Raw genomic sequence first — 25,725 nt, forward strand, 5'->3', positions numbered from 1 at the left:
GGCTTCATCGGCTGGCCGGCGCCGGCTCCCCCTGCCCCTGCCCCTGGCGCAGGGAAATGGAGCCCGTGCGGTTCTGGAGCCCTGCAAACGGGAGAGTTAGTCTCTCTTCGGGGAGGAAACGGCTCTGAACTCGAGTCACGTTCTGGGCTTGCAGCCCCTCTCTCCCCGCGCTGGAGACAGATACATGCGCACAAGCTGGGCTCGGAGCTGTCCAAGTGCTGAAATTTCTAGGCAGGGTAAGCTCCCGTCTCATTCCGGCACAGGAGCATAGCTTTTTCTGCAGCCCACAACCAATCATTCCACAGCAATATTTACAACTCGCTGCCGGGAGTGGGAGGGAGAAAAGGAAAGAAACAGCCCCACGACGACTCATAGATACTGATTTCCAAAGCAAAAGGGAAATCAAACAAACCCACAACAGATAGAGCTCTCCAGCGGGGCAGCGATTTCCTTTTGCGTGATGTTCTTAAGGTAGCAGGGCAATTTTTATTTTATTTTTTCGTCATTCCGTAAAAGCAGCCGGGGGAACCACCAGTTCTGATGCTTTGTCTCTTTTGTATTGGCTGCTGGGGATGAGCCTGGGTTTGACCTGACCATGATTCCGAGGACTGGCACTTCTTATTTTTTACCCCCAAATTGTAGACATCCAGATCTCCTCTTTTTGATTGTCAAGAAAATCAAATTATTGCTGGATTTGGGAATCTAGGCAGCACAAGGTACTTCCCCCTGCTTCTCTCTGGAATCGTTTCTGGGATATTTTCCATAATCATCACACAAAACAGGAGGAATGAACGGGAAGCTAGTGAAAATTTTGACAGCCTTGTTTGCATTTTTCTTAGAGACAAACCATTTCAGGTAGGTGAAATAACTGTATGCTGATATTTACCAAAAGAGGTGGAAAACATAGCTTTAAGCAACCACGTTATGTTAACCTAGTTTATTTGCTACGTCTGAAAGTATTTCATATTAATTTTGTACAGGCAATCCCTCTTACACAGGAAGAGCCCCGTTGCTTGGTAACACACAAAAAAATCCCAAGTTTGTGCATTACATTTTCCACTTCTCTGATTTAAAGACACGTTTTTATAATGCCATATTAATAACCTCTACATAGCTGAACAACATTTTCATCGTTTATTTCCCCCTTTTGGAATGCAGTTTACTCTCTCCACTCCCACTGGAAGTTATTTAGTAGGTTGCCTTGTTTTTATCTCCCAAGCTGTGGGAATGATTGAACCCGTTTTGTCAGGGATGTGGTTATTTGTATCTAGAGAACCAGTCCTCTGAATCTGGGAAGACCTTGGACCAATCAATAATTCCTTTACACTCCTTACTTCAAGCAGCAGTATATAGGAATGTTCTTGAAATTTCAAAGAAGAGATGAGATATTGCTTCAGTTATTGAGTTTTCCTTACCATTCCAAAAAAGCATTGGAGGATTATTTGTCAAAGGAATGGTTCACCTGAGTTTCATTAATGTAATATGCTGTGTGTGTTTGTGTGTGTGTGTATAGTATATATGTATGTACATATACAAAGCGTGTGTGTGAGTGTACAGTGACAGAGTGAAATATTATTTATATTCACAAGTTTGGGATGGCCACATCACTCACCATGGGGGTTCCAAGTGGAAACACAAGTGATTTGTGTTAGGTCATTCCAAATAAGTATACTGAATGGCTACCCACTTTTTATTATTGTATATTACATTTATACTAGTTAAGTAGGGAATAATTTCTATCATTGTTAAAATATCAAAAGCAGTACCAGGTCATTGTCAGAAAAATGGAACCTGCAAAATATGGTGATAATGTCACAAATGTTGAAGACAACATAGTATTCTGACAATTCAAACATTTTAGTGGGGGGAAATAGTATTTATTTCCTTTAGATTTCAGATCATCATGTTTGTTTAGCTGTTTGCAGATAGGTACACACTCATTGATGATAAAAAATAGTAACAAGAAATACTGCTCAAAGTGAATGATGTCTTTTGGGCACATATTTAAATACACCAATACTGTAGAAGACATGATAGGATTACTTCTGATACCTCTCAGAGATGCTATTGAAATATAAAACAGATAATTTAGGAACCAAATGAATTAGTCATATTTTAAACTCACTGGTTTAATAATGGTTATGACAGAATTCATGTCCCTGCAGTTCAAATTTGTTCAAGTGCTTCTAATTTATTTTTTCTAGGGAACAATCATCTGAGATTCCCTTCCCCTGAAATACCTAATATGCTATATATACAAAGCTACAAAGGCATGGTGGTACTATTAACTTAGTGTTAAAACCTCAAGACACAGAGCTATTCCAAAAAATCTGGATATAAAAACAAATTAAAGGGAAAGATGGGGGAAAGGCCCATTGTCGTAGTTCGCTGTGGGTAGAAGATTAAAATCAGATGTGTTTGCTTCTCAAACCCTTTTCAGAAAAAATCAACACACAGCTGGTAAAGAATTGGCTCTTTAATTAAAACAATTTAAAACCAACTTAGATGGAATCTGTAAAGACTATTGCTGCTCCTATGTTTTTGTTTTGTTCTGGATATTAACAAAGTCAACAATTTTCACTGTTGTGTGATGACTTTTGCCAATCATTGTATGGAAGTTTGAAGCCACCTTAGGACCAGCTTAAAGTGAAAATGGTTTCAGTAGCATACATGTAACTCTGACAATAACATGAATTGGGAGATCAAAGTCCTCAGGATAATGTTTTAAGCAATCAGATAAGTTGAAGACATCTATTTAAAATCATACAGTTTTAACAATTTTCTTTTTATAGTCTAAGTGTTCTGTAGAACAAATTATTTTCACTTCTAAAATAGTCTTCTGATGAAAACAAGGATCCATTTTCTGCCTATCTATTCATTAGTACAATCAACACTGATGAAGATTTTTTAAAGAGTATTATAATTTCCTCCCTAAACATAAAGGCAATGAAAGGTGAATAGTCGCTAATGGTGGCTAATAATTTGTTTAGGGCGACTTTCTGTAAAGAACATGATTCCAGATCTGGAAAATCCCCCTCACAGACCCTGTCTCCTTCAGATTTTTTGGACAAATTGATGGGAAGGACTTCAGGGTATGATGCAAGAATCAGACCAAATTTTAAAGGTAAGTTTCTCTATTGATCAACTAATTGGAAGTCTTCGTGACATACTATGGGTTTTGATAACTTTACATCTGTGGCCTGATTCTCCTTTCCACTATTCCATTTTTGCAGAACAATTATTCCATTGAAATCAATTATTTCATTGGCATAAAACTGGAGAAGCACAGTGGAGAATCAGGCTCCTGGTGCTTTAGATGGAGCCTTCTTTTGGAATGTAGCCATACATTAAATAATATACGTAAAGGATCCAGGTTTTGGTTTTGCTAGAAGTCAGTTCTGGAAATCTCTCTAGTTACTGATCTAAACAATAGACAGAAGTATGTTCCAGATTCCCTTACTAAATACAATTGGATTTGCTGATTTCTGAAGTGTCTAGACAGACAGGGCTAAATCCTGAACTCTCAAGCAAATCCCAAGTAAAAGGGCTGTGCTCATGTAAAACTCCGAGGGAGATGAAGGAATTAGGGGCCAGGGCATCCACATGGTAGACTTCTTCCAGCCATTACTGGCTGTGGGGTACGATAGTGGACATAGTCCAATTCTTTTTTAATATGCTGATTTAGGGTTACCTAGGTTTGTGCTTTGGCTTGGCAACTCCCTGCCCTATTCTCACACTATTTTCTTTGCTGTGTGGCGAATGACCACAAGCATCTTAGCATCAGCACATGTGAGGCTGCAGATGCTGAGGTTTCCACAGCTTTGGCCACTAGTCAGTGGATAAGCAGTGTTTCCACTGCTTTTGCCCCTTCAACATTCATGCCAGTGAGTTCAGGATTTGATCCCCAGAGAGGGGAGATCAAGTTTTCTCTTAAGCATTTAGAATGGCTCAAGAACTCCACAGTTCTACCAAACCTGCCTTTTTTTAACAAAGAAAACTAAGCTCAAAGTGCAGTTATTTTTTGAAAAGTGACTATGCGAAAATGTACTCTCTTCCTCAATAGGTCTGTGAGTATTTCAGATGCATATCTGCTGGATTTGGTGACAATTTTTTTTTACTACTTTTTACTCCTATTAATTCTGCAATGAAAGCTATTGGTATGAAAGAATATTGTTCAGCCAGTGGATGCTGCTAATATGAGAGAGGGAGCTCACACATCAGTGACAGCAATGTTAATTAAATTTCAAATCAAGAACCATTTTCTGCCTTCACTCTCTCCTGTGCAAACTGCTGAATTTGGAATGTGGAATCTTTTTTACTATTTATGATGTATGAGCTAGAAAGAAGCTAGTGTGGCTTCCAGATTCAAAGAAAAGCTGATGAAACTGCCAGTCAAACTGTGGACCCAATTCAGGAAAGCACTTAAGCATTGACATTAATGGCATTTAAGCATGTCTTTTACATTTAGCATGTGCTTAAGAGCTTTCATGTAGCAGGGGCTGTGTTGTTATAGTAAAAACAACAATCCCAAATCATTTTCTGCTCTCACTCACACCACATGCAGTCACATGGACTTCAGAGAAGTTTGACAGTGTGTAAAGGAAGGCAGAATTTGTCCTGAACTGAACAGATAAATAATTGTTAAGGACAGATTCTGCCTGGCCATTCCATGGGGGTATAGCTGGGGAGGAGAATGCAAGAAGCCATCCCATGCTACACCTTGTGTACGTAAGACCAGACACAATAGCAGTCTGTATACACAGGGGTGAACAGATTGCTTCTTCCCTACTTCCTGGGGGACATGTAGCACCTCCAAGGCAGAAAGGTAGGAGCAGAGAGGACTGTGGCTCTCTTTTTCGATGCACTGGTAAGCAGAGCTGACTGGCTGCATAGGAGATAATAAACTACATCCAATAAAAGTGGGGATGCTGTTCCATTCCAAAGGCTTGACATGAGTTACTTCCAATGTCCCACCAGGGAGGTGGTGGCTCCCCACTGAGTCCAAAGGAGGGCTGTGCCTGCAAGGCACAGTTAAGCCTTGGATGTCAATAAACACAGAACTCCACCAGTGCTGTTTTCACAAAGTCATTTTTCAGAGCAGAACTTCACTTTGTAGCATTTTTAAATCAGAAATTCAGCTTCGATATTTGCACAACTTCCCTTCTTCTGAATCTTTCTGTGAAGGGTCTGACAGGTTATGTCATTTTTTTCTATCATCCAATCCTTTCTACAAATCCATCATGTCTGGTGAACCAGAGTGAAGATGCTGGGCATGGAGTTTTGAACTTCACGCCACCAGTGAAAACCCTGAAGAACCATAAGCAGCCTTGTGGCCTATTTACTATATATTCCAGGTCCCAGTTAGTTAGCTGAAAAACACAACTTTGGCCAATATCCAGATCTCATGCAAATTTTCCAGAAAGTACAAAAGTAGACAAAAGCATTGTCTCTCTAGTTTTGCATAATTTCCCCTTAAAATAAATACATGAATAAATAAAAAGGCAGGTGTTTTTGTACCGAGTTCAGTATTATGATCATGTTACAAAACATATTTCAGTTTCTAAGATTTTACTGATCTATTTTACTTTGCTTTTGTGATCGGATCCATCAATACAATAGCAACATTCAGAGTAGCAGAAATGTATTAAAGTGTAAAATGTCAAATTATTACATTATTGATTACATTATATGTTTGAAAACAATATATTAAATCATTTAAAGCCAAAAAGGTGTTAAAAAAAGTCTCTTAAAATAAGTCTATTATTTGACTTTGTATATGATTATGGAACAGGTGAATATTATTAACTGCATTTTAGAAAAGAAACTGTGAACCAAAGTACCTTGGATATTGTTTATGCATTCATCCAGATTACATCTGCTTCATATCAATAACAGTTCAATCACACAGCTTTTTCTCTGGTCTGTAACTGGCATTTTTTGCTTTGTCAGAAAAGAGTCTGGTATTCATGAAGAAGGCAATTCTGTTGCATCCTCTTATTTTATGCTACTGAAAGTACATTAATTTAAATACATTTATATGACAGGTTTCAAAGTTTGAGTCACTGGAAAACAGCTATTTGATTAACTTCTGACATAAAGGCAACTTGCTTTAGCGTAAGAGAAAAAATGATTGTTCACTTAAGCAAAATGTTTTATCCAAATAGAATAATTTTTCTCATTTGCATTCTTGAAAAAAAAATTCAGATGGATTAAGTGAAAGCAACAAGGTGAATATCAAATAATTTAAATATCAGACATTGATGACATGGCGACATTTAGCTCCTTTAGCAGCAATACTGTTCAGTGTAGAGTCTATTCTGCTCTAGTGACCTTATGAATTATCACTGTAATTTGCCATTATTTTGAATAGAAAGTTGTTTTCCAGTTCTTATAAGCCTAATAAGAGATTTTGTGCAAAACCACCAGGGGATGAGAGTGATTGTCACCATGATGGGCACCACAGGGAGCGTTAAGGACACAGTGGCAGTCTCAGCAAAGAATTTCCTTGCTTTGAGCTTTCTAAGTCAAACATGTAGGGTATGTCTACACTTCAATTAGACACCCGTGCCTGGCCTATGCCAGCTGACTCAGGCTTGCAGGACTCGGACTAAGGGGCTGTTTAATTGCAATGTCGATGTTGGGGCTTGTACTGGAGCCCAGGCTATGAGATCATCCCCCCTTGCAGGGCCCCAGACTTTGGGCTCCAGCCCAAGCCCAAATGTCTACACCACAATGAAACAGTCCCTTAGCTTGAGCCCTGTGAGCCTGAGTCAGCTGACACAGGCCAGCTGCGGGTGTTTAAATGCAGTGTAGACATACCCATAGGTGGCCTGCACTTTACCTTGCATTTACTTAATTTGAAGGTCCTACTAGCTTAACAAAGGAAAGTGAGATGAATGTTAAACCATAAATATTTAAAGGCCCAATCCAATTCTGATTGCAGTCAGTGGGAATCCTTCCATTGACTCAAGTCAGCATTGGATCAGGTGCTATCACTCAAGTTGATGTTTCGTTCTTTTAGCTACCTTGTCAGGAGAACCTTGTTTCTAAAAGATAATAAGTGCAAGTTGTCCTGCACACACAGTTCACTAACATAATATTAACATCCTGTCTTAAATTACAAAAACAAAGAAATTCTAAGAGAAGAGGAGAGGGGCACTTTCTCTTTAACTTACTTCATTTTTTTTAGGGACAGCTGAAGTAATGGAAGAGGGCCTCTGTGCTGTAATATGATAGTCAAGGGTATGCTTTCTGGTAGATAAGAGCACAAGATAATGAAGTAATGTTGCAGTGTTCTATCATGGATTACCACTGTTCACCTCAGGCTGACTCAACATGACGTGTAAAAGCACATGCAATGGCATGATGACCATGCATATCAACAACTTAATCACAACATGAGTCATGGGGGTGACAGAAGCCTAAAATTAGAATCTCCTTGCATTTATTGATCTTTAAAGTTATTTTAATTATTTTTTTAATTTCCATTTGTTACAACTGTATAATCTAAAAACAAATCTAAAATTTAAACACACACTACAGCAAATCAAATATGAAAAACCATTTTCCAACTATAATAATCTGTCCTTCACACCAAATGAAGTAGGAATGAACACATCTGACAGTCTTTCAGCAGACGTTTGCACTGGATTCTCACTACGGTTCAGTCCTGCAGGCTGCTGAGCACTGCTGAAAGCAGCATGAAGAGACAACTAAAATGTCATTATTGTGCTGTGTGAAATCCTGGCCCTGTCAAAGTCAATGGCAAAACTCTCATTGTCTTCAATGGGGCAAGGATTTCATGTTCTCTGTTTGCTCAGGACCTGTACACTGAGTATCAGAGGGGTAGCCGTGTTAGTCTGGATCTGTAAAAGCAGCAAAGAATCCTGTGGCACCTTATAGACTAACAGACGTTTTGGAGCATGAGCTTTCGTGGGTGACATGCATCTGAGGAAGTGGGTATTCACCCACGAAAGCTCATGCTCCAAAACGTCTGTTAGTCTATAAGGTGCCACAGGATTCTTTGCTGTACACTGAGGTTTAACAAAATGAGAAAAAAGGAACACAGCCCTCACCAATGTGAGCAAATCTCTACATCTGCACTGAAAAGACCACAGGTGAGGAAGGATAATGGGCGTGAAAGGGAGTGGAGGTAAGATTCTCAGCTGGTGTAAATAACACATCTCCATTCATTTCAGAGTAGCTATACTGATTTACACAAGTTCAGGATCTGGTTCAGTGGGCATAGGTGCTTATATGCAATTCAGTGAATGTCTTAGATTTATTTTAGGATTTTCAATTACTCCTATTGCCAGCTAGGAGCAGCTCGCTCCAGTGTGCTTAATAGTTGCAGCTAAAGGAAAATATGAGTAGGTGAAGCTGTGAGGAACTAACCATCATATTCAGTCTGGTTGTGTTGACATGAATTCAGAGGCAGGGAACCAGTGGCTTTTGCTGGGGGGGAGGGATGGGGGACATGGATGACAAAGTCAGCCCAGCAAGTGGGCAGTGCTGGACAAGACGGGAAAGTGGTCTGGGTGACCTGAAGATGTATTAACACATCTTTTCCGTAGTCTATGCCAATGAGTCTTCCACATAATCCTGCCAGTAATCTAAAGCCTAAGTGGAAATTCTGAGGGAGGGTGGCAGTAAGAATATAGGACCTCTTTGACATGCTGACCTCACAAGACAGTTCCCCTCTGGGGCACAGGAGAATTAGCTGGTGCAGTGGAAAGTAACATGCATCTCTCTGCGTGAGCTTTGGTGAATCGATTTTTCTCACTGCCAATGGCTCATGATGGCTGTTGAGTGTAATGTTCTCACCAGCCCACAAGCACCATCTCCCTTCAACTGTACTCCACTCTCCTTGGCTTAATTCCTTAAAGGATCATGAGGATTAACAAAGCACCAGGCTCTATCAGTGATTCAGAGTCACTCTCTCACAACCCTTCTCAGCTTCCCTGAAAAATCCAGCCCTATGTGTTAATTCACCTTTCCATTTTGCTGGAATTTTATACTAAGGATTTTATGCAACATCCTCAAAATGGAATAATATTTTCGTGTTATTATTGCATGCCTTTGGACCAATCCTACACGTGCCTCTGCAGGAGAGGGTGACCATCTAGATCCAGGTATGTCAGGGGCCTCCCCATCTGGCTGACTAAGATGATTATCTGCCTGCTTTGAGCTGTGCGGCAGCATTAAGCAAGTGGAATGCGGCGGGGGGTGGTGGTGTTTTGTGTGTGGCATGGGGTGTGGAGGATTTGGCCCCATTGTTTCTGAGGATACACTCTATTTTGGCATAGAAGAGGTTAACAGTGTTGGTTACAGTGATGCTGTAAAACCTCATGTTCATAGCTATAGTTACATCTAGCTGTTTTCCTTTAAGTTGTGATTTGATAAAGAATCTTTCCATTTTTCCTGTGCACTTACATTTAGGGGTCCAGCAGCAGGGCACTTTCCTTTTCCACCAGATAGCGTAGTGCTGCTATTACAATATATTGTGCAGTATCTTGCCCCAAAGCTGTTGTTTCTGGGCAAGAGCGCACATGAAACTCATTGAAGCCTTGTGAAGAGAGAAGAAGTTTGGGCGTGTAATGGCTGCAGTTGTGAAAGAGTAGCTTGCTATTATAATTGTGCCATGTCATTTTTTGTGCTTAGTCAGTGGGCTTAAATCAGAATAATAAATATGGACTAAAAATTAGCCTCACAACCGTTACAGGAAATGGCTTATGCACTTTAACTCCTTGGCACCGAGTGTCAAATGTTCCCTTATGTTTGAATCCATTTGTCCACTGCAAGTACCTGAAATAAATTAGCATGTAGCAAGAGGAAGAGAAGCGTTATGTCCCAAGGGAACGGGACTGAATGGAGCCACATGACACATGACAAGTCTTTCTTGATGTGCTAAGAAGAGGCACTGTATGCAAATGACTAAACATAAATCAAAAGATGCCAATTTAAAATAAATACCTTTTTTAAAAGCTCCTGTAAAATATAACAGATAAAAATTGAAAACCTCACCATGCAGCGTTGGCTATGAAACTGGAGAGCTATATTTGAGCATGGCTAACAACCTTCATAAGGCCAGACTTCAATGGCTAGCAGCTAACATCTCTCATAAGACCAGACAAAATAAGTATTAAAAAACTGGGTATTTCTCATACCATTCAAGATCCATAAGGGACAAATCTAACAGATGGCAAAATCCTGTGATCTCTTGATTGGGTGCATCAAAGGAGCAAAAGGATGCAGCTTACCCTCCTGCTAGTGCATCCACATTGTAAATAGGCAGGATTCTCCTTCGAGAGCAGGTGGATGGCCCTGGCCAATGATCTGTCAGCCTGGACACATGGCCACGCAGTCATCCTCCCTACATATATATTATCATTGCCTGTGAGAGTCAGGGGGAACACTGCTATGGGGATAAATTTCATGAACAATATTCTTCCCTGAAATACTTCTAATTGATTTCTGAGGAAGTTGTGTGCATATCTGAGGGAAGAATTTGGCTGTATATAAGGATAAACTATTAATAAACAATTGTTTTATCCTTTGTGTGAAACACAGTAAAAGGAATGCCATCCAACTTCAGTCTGTTGGCATGCATAGCTCATCTTCTGTTTTAATGGATAAGCCTATATTTACCATAGCTATGCAAGGAACATCCTCGTTTCTATTTCTGTTTAAATTCCTGTATACCTGCTATAGTCTGCAAGAGCACTGGTGGGGGCTTATGTTTCATTTCCATCACTCTTTAATTTAGTAAAAGCAGCAAAGAGTCCTGTGGCACCTTATAGACTAACAGATGTTTTGGAGCATGAGCTTTCAGATGCATGTCATCTGACGAAGTGGGTATTCACCCATGAAAGCGCATGCTCCAAAACGTCTGTTAGTCTATAAGGTGCCACAGGATTCTTTGCTGCTTTTACAGATCCAGACTAACACGGCTACCCCTCTGATCTTTAATTTAGGGTTCTCTTCCAATATACCAGTGAGGCCAATAGGAGTTCCATGAACTGAAAGTGATCACTGTCATTATAGTGTGTTGTCTTTATTCAGAATCAGTGATTTAATTAAGTGATATCAGTGGATTTGACTGTTGCTATGGAATATTGGTCTGCTGCTGCCACTTAAACTACAGAGGAAACTTACAAAAAAACAAATGTCAAAGCAAAACCCAAGATCTTTGATATCAAAGAAGGAGACTATGATCTTCTGATAAAATTCTATTTAAATTGTTTTATTTTGATCGTATCAATAGCTAAAGATCCTGCATAGATTTAAATATTTCATGCAATGGAGGTTGATGCACTGGAATTACTCACCCACCTAACATCTTGATGTGTTCTGATTGCCTTAGAAAACACATGTAATTGACATATGTATAATTAATGTGTATAGAAATATAATGTGTTTATGTATTTATATATAAACGTACATATACACAAGAACATAAGAATGGCCATACAAACCACTGGGTCAGACCAATGCTTCACCTATCCCAGTATCCTGACTTCTACTAGTGGCTGGTGCCAGATGCTTCAGAGGGAATGAACAGAACAGGACATTCTTCTCTGAGTGCTAGTCCTTGTGTGTATTCCACACATGGGGTACACATGCGAACCAGGCGCCTGAATCCAGAAATTCTTCAAAGCAGTGTCCATTGGCCCGCACATGCCCAGTAGCTCTCCTTGTGCTCTCAACCAAGGATGTAAGAGGCAATGTGAGTCGATGCCTCTCCTGTTCCTTCTTGTCATTGCATGGCATGAGTCAGAATGGTGTCCTCTTTCATTCTGTTGTATAACTTGCAAAGAAGGAAAACAGTGATGACTCCAAGATCTCTTTCTTGAGTGGTAATAGCTAATTTAGACCCTATCATTTTGTATAGTTGGGATTACATTTTCCAATGTGCATCACTTTGCATTTATCAAAATTGAATTTCATCTGCCATTTTCTTGTGAGAAAATGTGAGATTCCTTTGTTAACTCTTCACAGTCAGCTTTGCACTTAACTATCTTGACTAATTTTGTACCATCTGCAAACTTTTGCCACCTCATTGTGTATGTCTTTTCCCAAATCATTTATGAATATGTTGAACAGCACTGATTCCAGTACAGATTCTTGGGGGACCCTGCTATTTACTTCTCTCTTATCTGAAAACAGAGCATTTATTTCTACCCTTTGTTTCCTATCTTTTAACCAGTTACTGATTTATGAGAGAGCCTTCTCTATTATCCCATGACTGCCTACTTTGCTTAAGAGATTTGGTGAGAGATCTTGTCAAAGTCTTTCTGAAAGTTCAAGTACAATATATCCACTGGATCACCCTTGTTGTCATGTTTTTTGATGCCCTCAAAGAATTCTAATAGATTGGCGAGGCATGATTTCCCTATGCAAATGGCATGTTGACTCTTCGCCAACATATGGTGTTCATCTATGTGTCTCATAATTCTGTTTTTTACTATAGCTTCAACCAATTTGCCTGGTACTGAAGATAGGCTTGCTGGCCTGTAAAAGCCAGGATCCTTTTTTTAAAAATCAGTGTCATATTAGTTATTCACCAGTCATGCTGTACAGAGGCTGATTTAAGCGATAGGTTACATACCACAGTTAATAAATAGTTCTGTAATTTCATATTTGAGTTCCTTCAGACCACTTGGGTGAATACCATCTGGTCCTAGTGACTTATTACTATTTAATTTATCGATTTGTTCAAAAAACTTCTCTACAGACACATCAGTCTGGGACAGTTCCTAAGATTTGTTATTGAAAAAGAAAGGCTCAGATGTGGGAATCTCCCTCACATCCTCTTCAGTGAAGTCTGATGCAAGGAATTCATTTAGCTTCTCCGCAATGGCCTTATTTTCCTTGAGTGCTTCTTTAGCATCTTGATCATTCAGTTGCCCCACTGATAGTTTTGCAGGTTTCCTGCTTCTGATATACTTTAAAAAGTTTCTGTTAGTTTGTGTTTTTTAAGTCGCTCTTCAAATTCTTTTTTAGCCTTTCTAATTACACTTTTACACTAAATTTGCCAGAGTTTATGTTCCTTTGTATTTTTCTTAGTAGGATTTGACTTCCAGTTTTTAAAAGATGTCTTTTTGTATTTAACTGCCTCTTTTACTCTGTTAGGCATGGTGGCATTTTTTGGGGTCCTCTTACTGTTTTTTTTATTTGGGATATATATATATAGTTTGAGCCTCTATTATTGTGTTTTTTAAAAGTTTCCATGCAGCTTTCAGGCATTTCGCTCTTGGGACTGTTCCTTTTAATTTCCATTTAACCAGCCTCCTTGTTTTTGTGTAGTTCCCCTTTTCTAAGTTAAATCCTACTGTGTGGGTTTCTTTGGTATTTTCCTCCCTACAGGGGTGTTAAATTTAATTATATTATGGTTGCTATTGCCAAGTGGTTCAGCTATATTCCCCTTTTGAACCAGATCCTGTGCTGTACTTAGGACTAAATCAAGAATTTCCTCTCCCCTTGTTGGTTCCAGGACTAGCTGCTCCAAGAAGGAGTCATTTGTGGTGTCTAGAAACTATCTCTGCATCCCATCCTGAGGTGACATGTACCCAGTCAATATGGGGATAACTGAAATCCCCATCACCAGGGTCTGCTGCTGCTCCCCAGCTAGAAGCGTGGGCTGCCACACCTGATCTCAGTTAAGGAGGTTTACTCTTTTATAACAAAGGTTGACAAACAAGCAGAAGGCAGTCTTAAGTCAATACCTTGTCCCTGGCTTCAAGGCCACCCCTACCTATGGTCTCTGGCTCTCCAGCTTCTGGAAACTTCCTTGTCTCTTCTTGGAGCCAAAGCTGCCCTCTTGTATTTGTAAACAAGCACTTATAACATTTGTCAGTATTTAGTTGTCTGTCTTCATGTGATGTAACCGAATGGGACTCTTTCTCCTTTGACTTTGGTTCCTACCTGTGTATAATCAATGTCTGTCCTCTCCTCTTTACTAGGATATAGCATAGCCCCTTTAATACATCCTTCCCTAAGGGATGTGTCTATCTGAATTGTGTGCTCCTCCACACCTGTCAGATTTCCCCTAGCCCTTAGTTTAAAAACTCCTCTACAACCTTTTTAATTTTACATACCAGCAATCTGGTTCTGTTCTGGCTTAGGTGGAGCCCATCCTTCCTGTATAGACTCCTCCTTTCCCCAAAAGTTCCCCAGTTCCTAATAGACCTAAATCCCTCCTCTGAACACTATCATCTTATCCATGCATTAAGACCCTGCAGTTCTGCCTGTCTACCTAGTCCTGCACGTGGAACTGAAAACATTTCAGAGAATGCTACCATGGAGGTCCTGGATGTCAATCTCTTATCTAGCAATCCAAATTTGGCTTCCAGGACCTCTTTCCTACCTATCCCTATGTCATTGGTACTTATATGTACCATGACCACTGGCTCTTCCTCAGCATGACATATAAGTCTGTCTAGATGTCTCAAGAATTCCACAACTTTTGCACCGGCAGGCAATTCGCCATGCAGTTCTCCCTGTCATCACAAATCCAGCTATCTTTATTTCTAATAATTGAATCACTGATTACTATTCCCTGTCTCCTCCTAACAACAGGGGACCCCTCCCCTTGAGAGGTATCTTTAGGATATCATGACATCATATGGAAGGAAGGTCCCAGCTGTGAGATTGTTTCCCTCCAGTCCAGTTGGATGTTCTCCTTCCGTGAGACTTTCATCCTTCTCAACATCACAAAGGCTGTGAGACCAGGGATTGGACCATTCTACTGGATCCTGGAAAGTCTCATCTATGTACCTCTCTGTCTCCTTTAGCTCCTCCAGTTAAGCCACTCTGGTCTCAAGAGCCCGGATTGGGTCTTTGAGGGCCATGAGCTGCTTGCACCGAATGCACAAACATGCCACCTGCCCACAAGGCAGGTGATCTTACATACTGCATTCAGTGCAATAAACTGGATAGCCACCACCAGGCTGCTGGATATTTTCCTGCATTATTTTAACTCTTGCAGGGTTGTTTCGTTGTTTATTTGTTCTCTCTCTCTGTGTGCTTGTTTGTTTGTTTTGGGGGGGGCGACTATTGGCTTAAGTTTAGAGAATGTTTATTAAGTGTATCTGGCTCTCATGCTCCATTTCTGAACTCTCTCACAAAACTCCCCTGTTTGCTGCTCCTATTTGCTAGCTCCTCTAGCATTTTCTTAGGAGCTAGCATTTTCTACTCTTGTTCTCCCTGAATTAGTCCTGTCCCCTTGTCAAGGGATCAAAAAAGGGATTGGGATCAAAGGATGGCAGGCTAGAGCCTCCTTAGGAAGTTCTCAGCCTTGCCTAGGAGGTTGCAAGGCTCAGCACACAGCCCCCTCCCAAACAGAGCATATTACAAACTTCAATTAAGCAGGCACAGGGCAAGCAAACAGGCACACAACAACAAACTAACAGAAAACAAACTCACCCCCAGGTTCATGTAGTCTCCTTTACCTGGAGCACTCTCTTGCAAAACTGCCCTGATTTGCTGCTCCTGTTCGCACATAAATGCACACATACTCATAACAAACTGAAAGTGTGGAGGGTCCATGGCTTAATATCATGGGAATTTAGCTGCAATTTTCATTTCCAAATGACAGTAGCTTATAAGATCAGGCCAGTCTGAGGTGTTTTTCTGGGGAACCCCCCAGCATATTTACCCTATGCTCAAATGTTAACTTCCTGTCTCAAAACAAACCTTTTTAAAACTTTGATCAGATTGAATGGACTATCTACAGCCACATAGAAATAGCTGTGAAGAAGAATTTTGCACCTTTCATGATACATACCCCCTTGGAACTACAGTTTTGCCGCGCTTTTAAAGTGTGTGTGCTTATTTTGTATGCTCAAAGCAGAAGGTTAATTCATTTTTCTATAGATGAAAAGCTAAATATTCTTTTGTAAATCACTGCAACTATAATTAATGTAGGTCAATTTCTGCTACTCTTACATTAATTAGCTCCTTATTCTGCATGCAGCTCCGTTGCTCCATGGGGCTACTTGTGCAATAAAATGCTATTCAACATGAATGTTCAAAATGCAAAAAATCTAGAACCTCTGTGCCCATGTGAGCCTCTTTGCAGCATCTAATGAACACTGTCTCCCAGAAGACATAATTTCAGTAAAGCAGGTAATCTAGTACAGATTTAAAATGCACCAGTTAGTTCAGTTTACAAGATGGTCCCATTTCTTTTCACTTAATATACCGGAAGAATTGGTAACAATGACAGTTTATTGGTGAAATGAATCATTGAAGTATGTTTTAAGAAGGAATTTGAATGAAGAGAGGGTGGTTGGTTGGTGAATAGGTAATGGGAAACTGTTCCATGCATAAGAGATAGCACAGAAGGAAAGTATAAAGGTGAGTGGAGAAGGATACAAGTGAGCACTAATGTAGAAGGCTGTGGTAGAGTTTAGGAACAATTTAGAGAGAGTAGGATGAAAAGAGAGCAGAGTTATACAGGGCCATAGAGGTGAAGACCAGTAGCTTGAGAATAATACATAAGTGACTAGGTAGCTAATGAAGGCATTCATATAGGGAGTGATATGAGCTGAGAAGGAAGGGAAATTATTTTCAGAGCAGCATTCTGCATGGATTGCAAAGGGAACTAGTGGCAATACAAGGAGGTTAAAGAGCAGGAGGTTGCCATTACGGAGGTGTTTCAAATGTAGAGAACTGTTCTCGTGGTAGAGGTGAGAAGGTAAGGTGAATTATGAAGAAATTAAGTGAAAAGCTGGCAGACTTTGGAAACAAAGTGAAGGAACAGGACCCAGGCAGAAAGGAAAAGAGTCAAAACTGTTTCTGAGTTTGGATACATGAGTAATAGGGAGAATAGTGGAATTACTGATCAGTACAAGTCTTGATCCTGTGTTCACTGAGCTCCAAGGCTCCAATTCACTTCTTTGGTAAAGGATCAGGCCTTAGAGAATGGAGGGAGTGGGAGGATTTGGGTGTGAAACTAAGGAATTCAGAAATAAGACATCATATGGTTTGTGCAAATGTATATGGGTGAAAGTGATCATGAAATAATACATTTCATTATTCTAATGAAAGAAAGGAATGGGAGCAGCAGAATAAGACAACAGACTTCAAAAAGCAGCCTTTAACAACTCAGAGAATTGGTAAATAAAGGCCCATGGGAAGGAAATATAAGGGATAAAGGAGTTCAGGAGAGCTGGCAGTTTCTCAAGGGAAAATATTAAAGGCTCAACTGCCAACTATTCCAATGTGAAAGAAAAATAGAAATAGGGCTGTGATGGGCTGCCTTCTTCTAAGGTGCCACCTGATGTACTGAGATACTGCTGAGATTGCCAGCCTGAACCCCTTTATGCTGTCTTGCTAAGCCAGGCTCTTAAACCTCTTCTAGCACACACACCACACAGGCAGGGCCACACCCAGCTGCAGAAAGACACAAGCACTGAGATCAGCTCGGGAAGACTCAGTTTAAGGGACTTGCTCAGCACTCAGGTGCCCATCTCCTTTGGAGTGCAGACCCAAAGGGATAGCATCTTGTGCTCTATAAAAAAAATCTGCACAGGGCAAGCTCATAAAAATTCGCCCTCTTCCTCAACATGAAGAGAGATGTTCATACCTTCTTGCCCCTGCCCCCCATTAGAAATGGCACAAACTGGGTTTAATAATAAACCCAATACATTTATTAACTATAAAAGGCAGATTTTAAGGATAGAAAACAGAACAAAGCAGATTACTAAGCAAAAAAACAAAACAAACAAACAAAACAAAGCTAACAAACTAAGCTTGATTCACTAAAGAAATTAGCTACAAATAGTAATTTCTCACCCTAAATGTTTCTCAGGCAGATTACAGAGATTCTTGGAAGCCAGTTGCACTGCCCTGCAGCTTGAAACTTCAGCTATTATTCCTCACAGGCTAGACATCCTTCCAGGCTGGGCTCAACTCTTCTCCCCCAAGTTCAGTTCTTGTTTCCATGTGTTTCCCAGTGTCTCTTTGGGAGGGAAGACAGAGGAGAACCTTGATGATGTCACTCCCCTGCCTTATATAGCTCTTGTGTATGGCGGAAACCCTTTGTCTTCCAGTGGAAACACACTGGCATTCCAAGCGGGGAGAGGGTCCAGTACCAGGTGACCCAGTCACATGTCTTTGCAAGGTCATAGCAGTCATTACCTGCAGGCTGCTTGGAGCATCTACAGGAAAACTAAGCTCTTTCACAGTCCATTGTCTTCGCTGATGGGCCACCAGCCCTGTCTGGCTTTTGCACTGTTGTACCTGAAGGGCTAGTTGCGGGTGTCACGCAAAGTAGCACATTTGAAATACAGATATATGGTCAATATTTCTAGCTTCAGATACAAAAATGACACACGCATACAAATTAGATAAACACATTCAGTAGATCATAACCTTTTCAATGAGCCATTTGCATAAAGTATATGTCAGTTATGCCATATCCATATCATAAGTATATTTCCATAAAGAATATGGAGTGTAACGTCACAATGGCTCCATCGGGAACTCTTTAATGACCTGAAAAGCAAAAACAAATCCTATGAAAAGTGGAAATATTGACAAATGCCCAAACAGTAGGACAAAAGAATAGTATAAGCATGTAGGAGATAAAATCAGAAAGGCTTAGGCACAAAATAACATACACAAAAGGGATGTAAAAAGCGGTAAGAAGTTGTTCTATAAATACATTAGGATGAAGGGAAAGCTGAAGGAAAGTGTAGATCCTCTACTTAGTGGGGAAGAAGAGCCAATAACAGAGAGATCAAGAAAGCTGAGGTGTTTAATACCTCTTTTGCTTCAGTTTTTACTAAAAAGGTTAATGGTGACAGATACTGAAAACAATTAATATTAACAAGGAGGAAGAAATGCAAACCAAAATAGATTCATAGATTCATAGACTTAAGGTCAGTAGAGACCATTATGGTCATCTAGTCTGACCTCCTGCACAATGCAGGCCACAGAATCTCATCCAACCCACTCCTGTAACAAACCCCTAACCTAAGTCTGAGTTATTGAAGTCCTTAAATCATGGTTTAAAGACCTCAAGGTGCAGAGAATCCTCCAGCAAGTGACCCGTGCCCCAGAGACAGAAGAGGTTAAAGAATATTTAGATAAAGTAGATGTATTCAAGTTGGCAGGTCCTCATGAAATTCATCTTAGGGTACTTAAGGGACTAGCTGAAGCAATCTTGGAACTGTTAGTAATTATTTTTGAGAACTTGTGGAGGACGGGTGAGGTCCTAGAGGACTGGAGTACCTATCTTTAAAAAGGGAGAACAAAGGAGACTTGGGAAATTACAAACCAGTCAGCCTATATCAGAGTCCTGGAAAGATACTGGAACAATTATTAAGCAATCAATTTGTAAGCATCTAGAGGATTATCAGGAATAGCGCATGGATTTGTGAAGAACAAATCATGCCAAACCAGCCTAATTTCCTTCTTTGACAGGGTTACTGGCTTAGTGAAGAGGGGAAGCAGTAGTGATATATTTTGATTTTAGTAAGGCTTTTGACACAATCCCATAACATATTCTCATGAGCAAACTAGGGAAATGTGTCTAGATGAAATTCCCATAAGGTGGATGCACAACTGGTTGAAAGACCATTCTCAAAGAATAATTATCAGTGGTTTGCTGTCAAACTGGGAGGATGAATCCAGTGGGAGTCACAGGAGTCAGTCCTGGGTCTGGCACTATTCAATATTTTCATTAATGACCTTATGAAATGTATGGATGACACCAAACTTGGAGGGTTTACAAGCACTTTAGAGGAATGGATTAGGATTGAAAATGGCTTTGAGAATTTGGAGGAGATTGGTCTCAAATCAACAAGATGAAATTCAATAAAAATGCATGTGTGAAGTATTTTGCTTGGAATGGAAAAAAATCAAATGCAACTACAAAATGGGATAACTGGCTATGAGGTAGTACTGCTGAGAAGAATGTGAGGGGTTATAGTGTAGCAGAATTTGAATATGAGTCAACAACATGATGCAGTGTGGAAAAGGTTATTTTAGTTCGGGGTGTATTAACAGAGTGTCATATGTAAGGGGCAGGAGAAAATTGTCTTGCTCTGCTTGGCACAGGTAAAGTCTCAGCTGGAAATCTATGTCCAATTCTGGGCTCCGCAACTTAGAAAAGATGTGAACAAACTGGAGAGCGTCCAGATGAGAAGAACAAAAATGATAACAGATTTGGAAAACCTGACCTATGAGGAAAGGATAAAAACACTGGTTATATTTAGTTTTGGAAAAAGAAAACTGAAAGGTGATCTGATAACCTTCAAATATGTTAAGGTCTGTTTTAATGAGCACTGTGTTCAATTGTTCTCTGTGTCCACTGAATGTAGGAAAAGTCGTAATGGGCTTAATCTGCAGCAAGGGAGATTTAGGTTCGATATTAGGAAAAACTTTTAAGTATAGAGATACTTAAACTCTGGAATAGACGTCCCAGGAGGTTGTGGAATCCTTGTCATTGAAGGTTTTTAAGAACCAGTTGGACACATACCTGTCAGGGATTGTCTAGGCTTACTTGGTCCTGCCTCAGTCCAGATGACTTTTCAAGGTCCCTTTCAGTCCTACATCTCTATGATTCTGTGATTCTACAATTAATTGGAGAGTACCCAGACAGAACATGGAGCAGTGCATATGACTGAAAATTGAATTGTAGAGTGGATTGGTGAGAATTTCAATATGAATCTTTTTCACATTAATCCACACACACAAACACCTATCTTTCTTCACATGCATCTTTTGTTTATCACTTGGTTCTACTATGTGTAGTTTGGATGAGCATTAATAAAAAAATATTTAAAATAATGGTGCATGGGAGGCATTTGGCTGATCCCATGCTGGAATGGATTTTTTATTTGACCATATTAAGGAACTTCTCATTGTAACATGCTTCTGGGGACATCCACAGCTGTGAGCCACTGTGTTACCCCTCTGCCTCAGCAAGAGTAAATTTTTCTGGAAATTAGACTGTGTCAGCTCACTGACACACCAGTCTGTTTTCCTTACTGGCAAACTTCTTTAGACTCTACCAGTCTTAACCTTGGCTAGCGGTAATAATCAGTGAACTCCAGCCCCCGAGCTCCTGGAGATGTCTCTTTGCACTGCACAGCACTTATCTCTGTACATTCACAGATGACATTAAGTTTGCTGCTCTTTGACAGAGTCAATAAATTACAGCTTATTAACTTATCTAGTGGAAGCACATCCTTTCCTTCAAACACAGTGCTGAGGTGGTTTATAGTAAAAATAAAACACATTTATTAACAGAGGGTCATCGGTTAAGTGTTCACAAGTAGAAGGAATAAAGCTAGAAATGGTTTCAAACAAGGAAAAGTGAAGATATGCTTTCTAATGTGTCAGACCTAACTCAGCAAGCTACAGTTTTTGTTCAAGATAGTTTCTTCACCACTCTTCCTTTTCCAGAAATAGCTGCTAACTCTTAGCCTGGGTCCTCAAAGAGTCCAAGGTCCTGGTTTTCCTTGTCTCCTCAGGTAAAGGATAACTTAGTCTTTCAGTGTGTCCATATCTCAAGTCTCTGCCCATGTTTTCAGGGTTAAATTTATCCCCTGGGGTTCAGTCTCCTGTCTCTTTTCAGGGGCTGACCCCATCTTGATTAAGGTGTGCCTGAGGTGCTCCTATATGGTGCTTCCAGATGCAATTTTACGATATAAATGTTCTCTTCCTGCAACTCTTGATACAAATGAATACTCCATTGAATTTGGTCACACCTAATTTGAGGTGTTGGACTCTTTCCTTTGTCTGGAGAAAACCTGTTTATCAACTCCTGACATGCCTGGTTTAAACACCTTTTAGTCACAAACTTTAAAGGATAATATCCATGAGTATCCATAAAGCCGCCCCCAGCATTGTCATATACATTTCCCAAGGATATTATTGACCACTGTGTTATTTCAAATGATCCCTTACAAGGCATATTTTGTATAAATAGCATTGCAGTAGTGTGTATGGTGCTGAGGCTCACACTCATGCCTTGGCACAGATTATGCACTTTACATGTGATCAACAGCACAGAACCATTAATGCAAAGCAACTGGCTGTTTTTCATAGACTATTGGGAAACAACTGCCTTTGCAATCTGCTCATACTGATAGTTCTGGAGCTGTCAGCTCTCATGCCTGAAAAGCTGCTACCTTCCCATTCTCTGGTTCCAATGAGCACTCTGTAGAGACCAGACAAGAAGCACACACATGGGTCTTCACAAGCCAATCAATAATAAAGACAATCAATTCAAATTCCTAAAAGGAAGAAATAAGTGGTAACAATTGCTCTGTTACAATGGAGTAATGAAGACAGATTTTCAGAGCTAAATTGCTTGCAGTGGAGTGGAATGGAAGGGCATGAAAGAAGAGGACTTGCAAGGTATTTTTGGGTTGCAATATATAGGAAGAATTAAAGGTGTAAGACAAAGTTTTCAAAAGTGAGTTAGGCATCTAAGAATCTAACTCCTATTGCAAGTCAATGGGACTTAGGCTCCTAAATCAGCTAGGTGCTTTTAAATTTTTACCCATAGTCTATTTTCGTGCACAGAGATTTATGCATATAACTGTATATTATGAAAATAAGGAGACTGGATAGCTCAGGAGATTGCATATAGAACCTTCACCTCTAGATCACTGGTCTAGGGGCAGAACTGCTAAGCAGAGACTCAATGTTAGACAGCCTAAGGGCTTGTCTACATGTCAAGTTACTGTTTGCTGCACAGTAACGTCCCATGTGATCACTGCTACAGTGCAGTGAAAGTTCTGGAGAGCAGCTTAGCGTACTACTGCTTCAAAGCCTAGTATACTAAGCTGCGCTGCAGGACTTTGACAGCACTGATCACAGGGGATGTTATTGCATGACAAGTTGCTGTGCGGTAGATTCATACATTGGTTTGCTGCAAAATAACTTGCTGTGTAGACAAGCCCTAAGTGAAATGATCTCAGTACAGTAACCCTATAATTGGCTCCTACATGCATTTCTACTGGGAATCTCATCAGAAAGGGACAGAAATTAATAGGCATGGTGAATGTACTCTCCTATAATTCCAAGAGATGGTCCCTCTAGTGCAGAGCTGAGGCTCTTGTATGGCATGAAGAAACTTACCCCGCTCCTCTGGTTCCTGTCCTAGGACAGAGGTCATCACTCTTCAGGGATGTTAATCCAGCAACTTTCAGGAGCTCTTTAACGCATATAAAAATTGGACTTAGATTTTCTTTCCTCAAAACTTTGCTGGGATTTTACCTGCATGACTCTCATTAAATTCAACAGGAGATACTCAGGCAAAACCATATGCAACACTTCAAAACTGTATTGCTGAATGTGTAGTGTTTGACCTCAGTGTATGTCAATATGCAGATAGCTCTGGTAGTAGCTACTGGAGAGAAAATGCTTCTTTTTTGTGACTCATTCTGTAATCACCTTGATCTGTCATGCCTCTGTCTTTGGTGGGAGGACAGGACGTTCTTGGTGAAGAACCTTTAACTCTGGAATTTGCATCTCTTTGGTCTGACAGTCTGAGTCTATTGACATTGAGGGTATATGTTGCAAGGCTGTATATTTGCTCAGGTTTTTTCCTGGGGTCAATCAAAGGCAGGACACATGTTAATCTTTTGTGTGAGGAAAAGAATTCTGTTACTATTGCCCATTATGTTTATTTAGATTGATAGATTGACTGATTGATTTTGTGTATCTGTGTGTAATTTTTTATTGTTGATCTGCATAGGCAAAGGATAATAGGCACATGATCTACAAATTGAAATGTAAGTAAAATCGAAATGCCTCTCAGATAAATAAGGACGTACCTAAATTGTGGTGCAGTATGTCAAAAATTATGGATTATCATGGGGAAGAAAAGCAAAAGTGCCAAGGATGTCATGAATATTTTATCTTACATTTACCCTGCTTATCTAATTGGCTGCAATGATCACAGTGGATGTGATCCAGCTCCAGGTGAAGTCACTGGAAAGTCCCCCACTGGTTTTAGCGGGAACTGGACTCACACACTGATAGAGTGCATGCATTCAGTACAAAACAACAGTAGTATCACACTAAGCTACTCAAACCAACACCATGCAACCCAAACCATCTAGCAACCTGATCTTCCATTTGCCAAATCCTTCCCCCAAACACTCCCACAGCACGCTGATCCAACCATTCAGCTTCTGAACCAGTTTGCCATCCCTGGGTCCCAACAAGTACAATTCACATACAATCAACTGCTGAACCAGGATTCAGCTCTGACAATAAGCCAGACTTCCATTCGAGCTACCAACCCTGTTTTCCCTCAGTTCTGTAGGATAAACAGGACATAATTTATCAGATGATGAACACTCCTACTAGGAACACATCAACCCTACCTCTGAGCTGTGAAGTTAAAAAACAAAGAATTGGCAAAAACATTAAAAAATCACAGGAGATGGAAAAAGGACCACACTGATAAAGCAGTAAGCTGCCAGCGCACCTCAAAACAGATTTTTTTACCAAGTATAAGGATACATTTTATACACACCACATAAAACACATTCAGAATCAGAAGGGCCTGATTCTACTACACTTATTGATTTCAGCAGAACTTCTTGCAGAGCAAGGCATTGGTCAGCGTGACTAAAGGTGACAGATTCAGGCAGTGCCAGTAAAGGGAGAGATGAGTAATTTATATAAACCCCTTTGTTAGGAGCAGCATGGAGCAGCAGTGGCACAAAGAGAGCAGCAGGAGGTGTTCTGACTTCTGACATGTAGGCATAGGACAGGGTTTCTCAAACAGGGGTTGCCACTTGTGTAAGAAAAGTCCCTGGCGGGCCGAGCCAGTGGGTTTACCTGCCCTGTCCGCAGGTCCAGCCGATCGCAGCTCCCACTGGCTGCAGATCACTGCTCTGGGCCAATGGGAGCTCCTGGAAGCGGAAGTGGACAATTTGCATTTGTCTTTGTTAAACTTCTTCCTGTTTACCTCAGACCATTTCTTCTACTTGCCCAGATAATTATGACCCTGTCCTCCAAAGCAGTTGCAATCCCTCCCAGTTTGGTATCATCTGAAAACTTAATAAGTGTACTTTCTATGCCAGTATCTAAGTTGTTGATGAAGATATTGAACAGAGCCAGTCCCAAAACAGACTCCTGCGGAACCCCACTTGTTATACCTTTCCAGCAGGATTGGGAACCATTAGTAACTACTCTCTGAGTACGGTTATCCAGCCAGTTATGTACCCACCTTATAGTAGCCTCATTCTAAGTTGTATCTGCCTAGTTTATTGATAAGAATATCATGCAAGACTGTGTCAAATGCCTTACTAAAGTCTAGATATAGCATATCCACTGCTTCTCCCTTATCCACAAGACTCATTATCCTATCAAAGGAAGCTACCAGATTGGTTTGACACGATTTGCTCTTTACAAATCCATGCTGGCTATTCCCTGTCACCTTACCACCTTCCAAGTGTTTGCAGATGATTTCTTTAATTACTTGCTCCATTATCTTCCCTGGCACAGAAGTTAAACTAACTGTTCTGTAGTTTCTTGGGTTGTTTTTATTTCCCTTTTTTATAGATGGGCACTATATTTGCCCTTTTCCAGTCTTCTGGAATCTCTCCTGTCTCCCATGATTTTCCAAAGATAATAGCTAGAGGCTCAGATACATCCTCTATTAGCTCCTTGAGTATTCTAGGATGCATTTCATCAGGCCCTGGTGACTTGCAGGCATCTAACTTTTCTAAGTGATTTTTAACTTGTTCTTTT

General features: G+C 40.3%; 1 protein-coding gene across 7 annotated transcripts in view; it reads left to right on the forward strand.

The window, feature by feature from the left end:
* Positions 1–206: 206 nt before the first annotated feature.
* The window catches only part of GLRA2 (glycine receptor alpha 2), a 159,719-nt gene continuing 134,200 nt past the window's right edge, over positions 207–25,725 (forward strand). For 3 of the 7 annotated variants that reach the window (XM_030573233.1, XM_030573227.1, XM_030573266.1), the window contains exons 1-2: positions 207–855; positions 2,991–3,124. In XM_030573233.1, the coding sequence (XP_030429093.1) occupies positions 788–855; positions 2,991–3,124 (202 nt within the window). In that variant the 5' untranslated portion in view covers positions 207–787. Of the gene's footprint in view, positions 856–2,990; positions 3,125–25,725 lie in introns of those variants that run through there. The other 4 variants (XM_030573242.1, XM_030573250.1, XM_030573257.1 and 1 more) reach the window with 4 other exon arrangements.

This window comes from Gopherus evgoodei, chromosome 1 (assembly GCF_007399415.2).
Source record: "Gopherus evgoodei ecotype Sinaloan lineage chromosome 1, rGopEvg1_v1.p, whole genome shotgun sequence".
NCBI lineage: Eukaryota > Metazoa > Chordata > Testudines > Testudinidae > Gopherus > Gopherus evgoodei.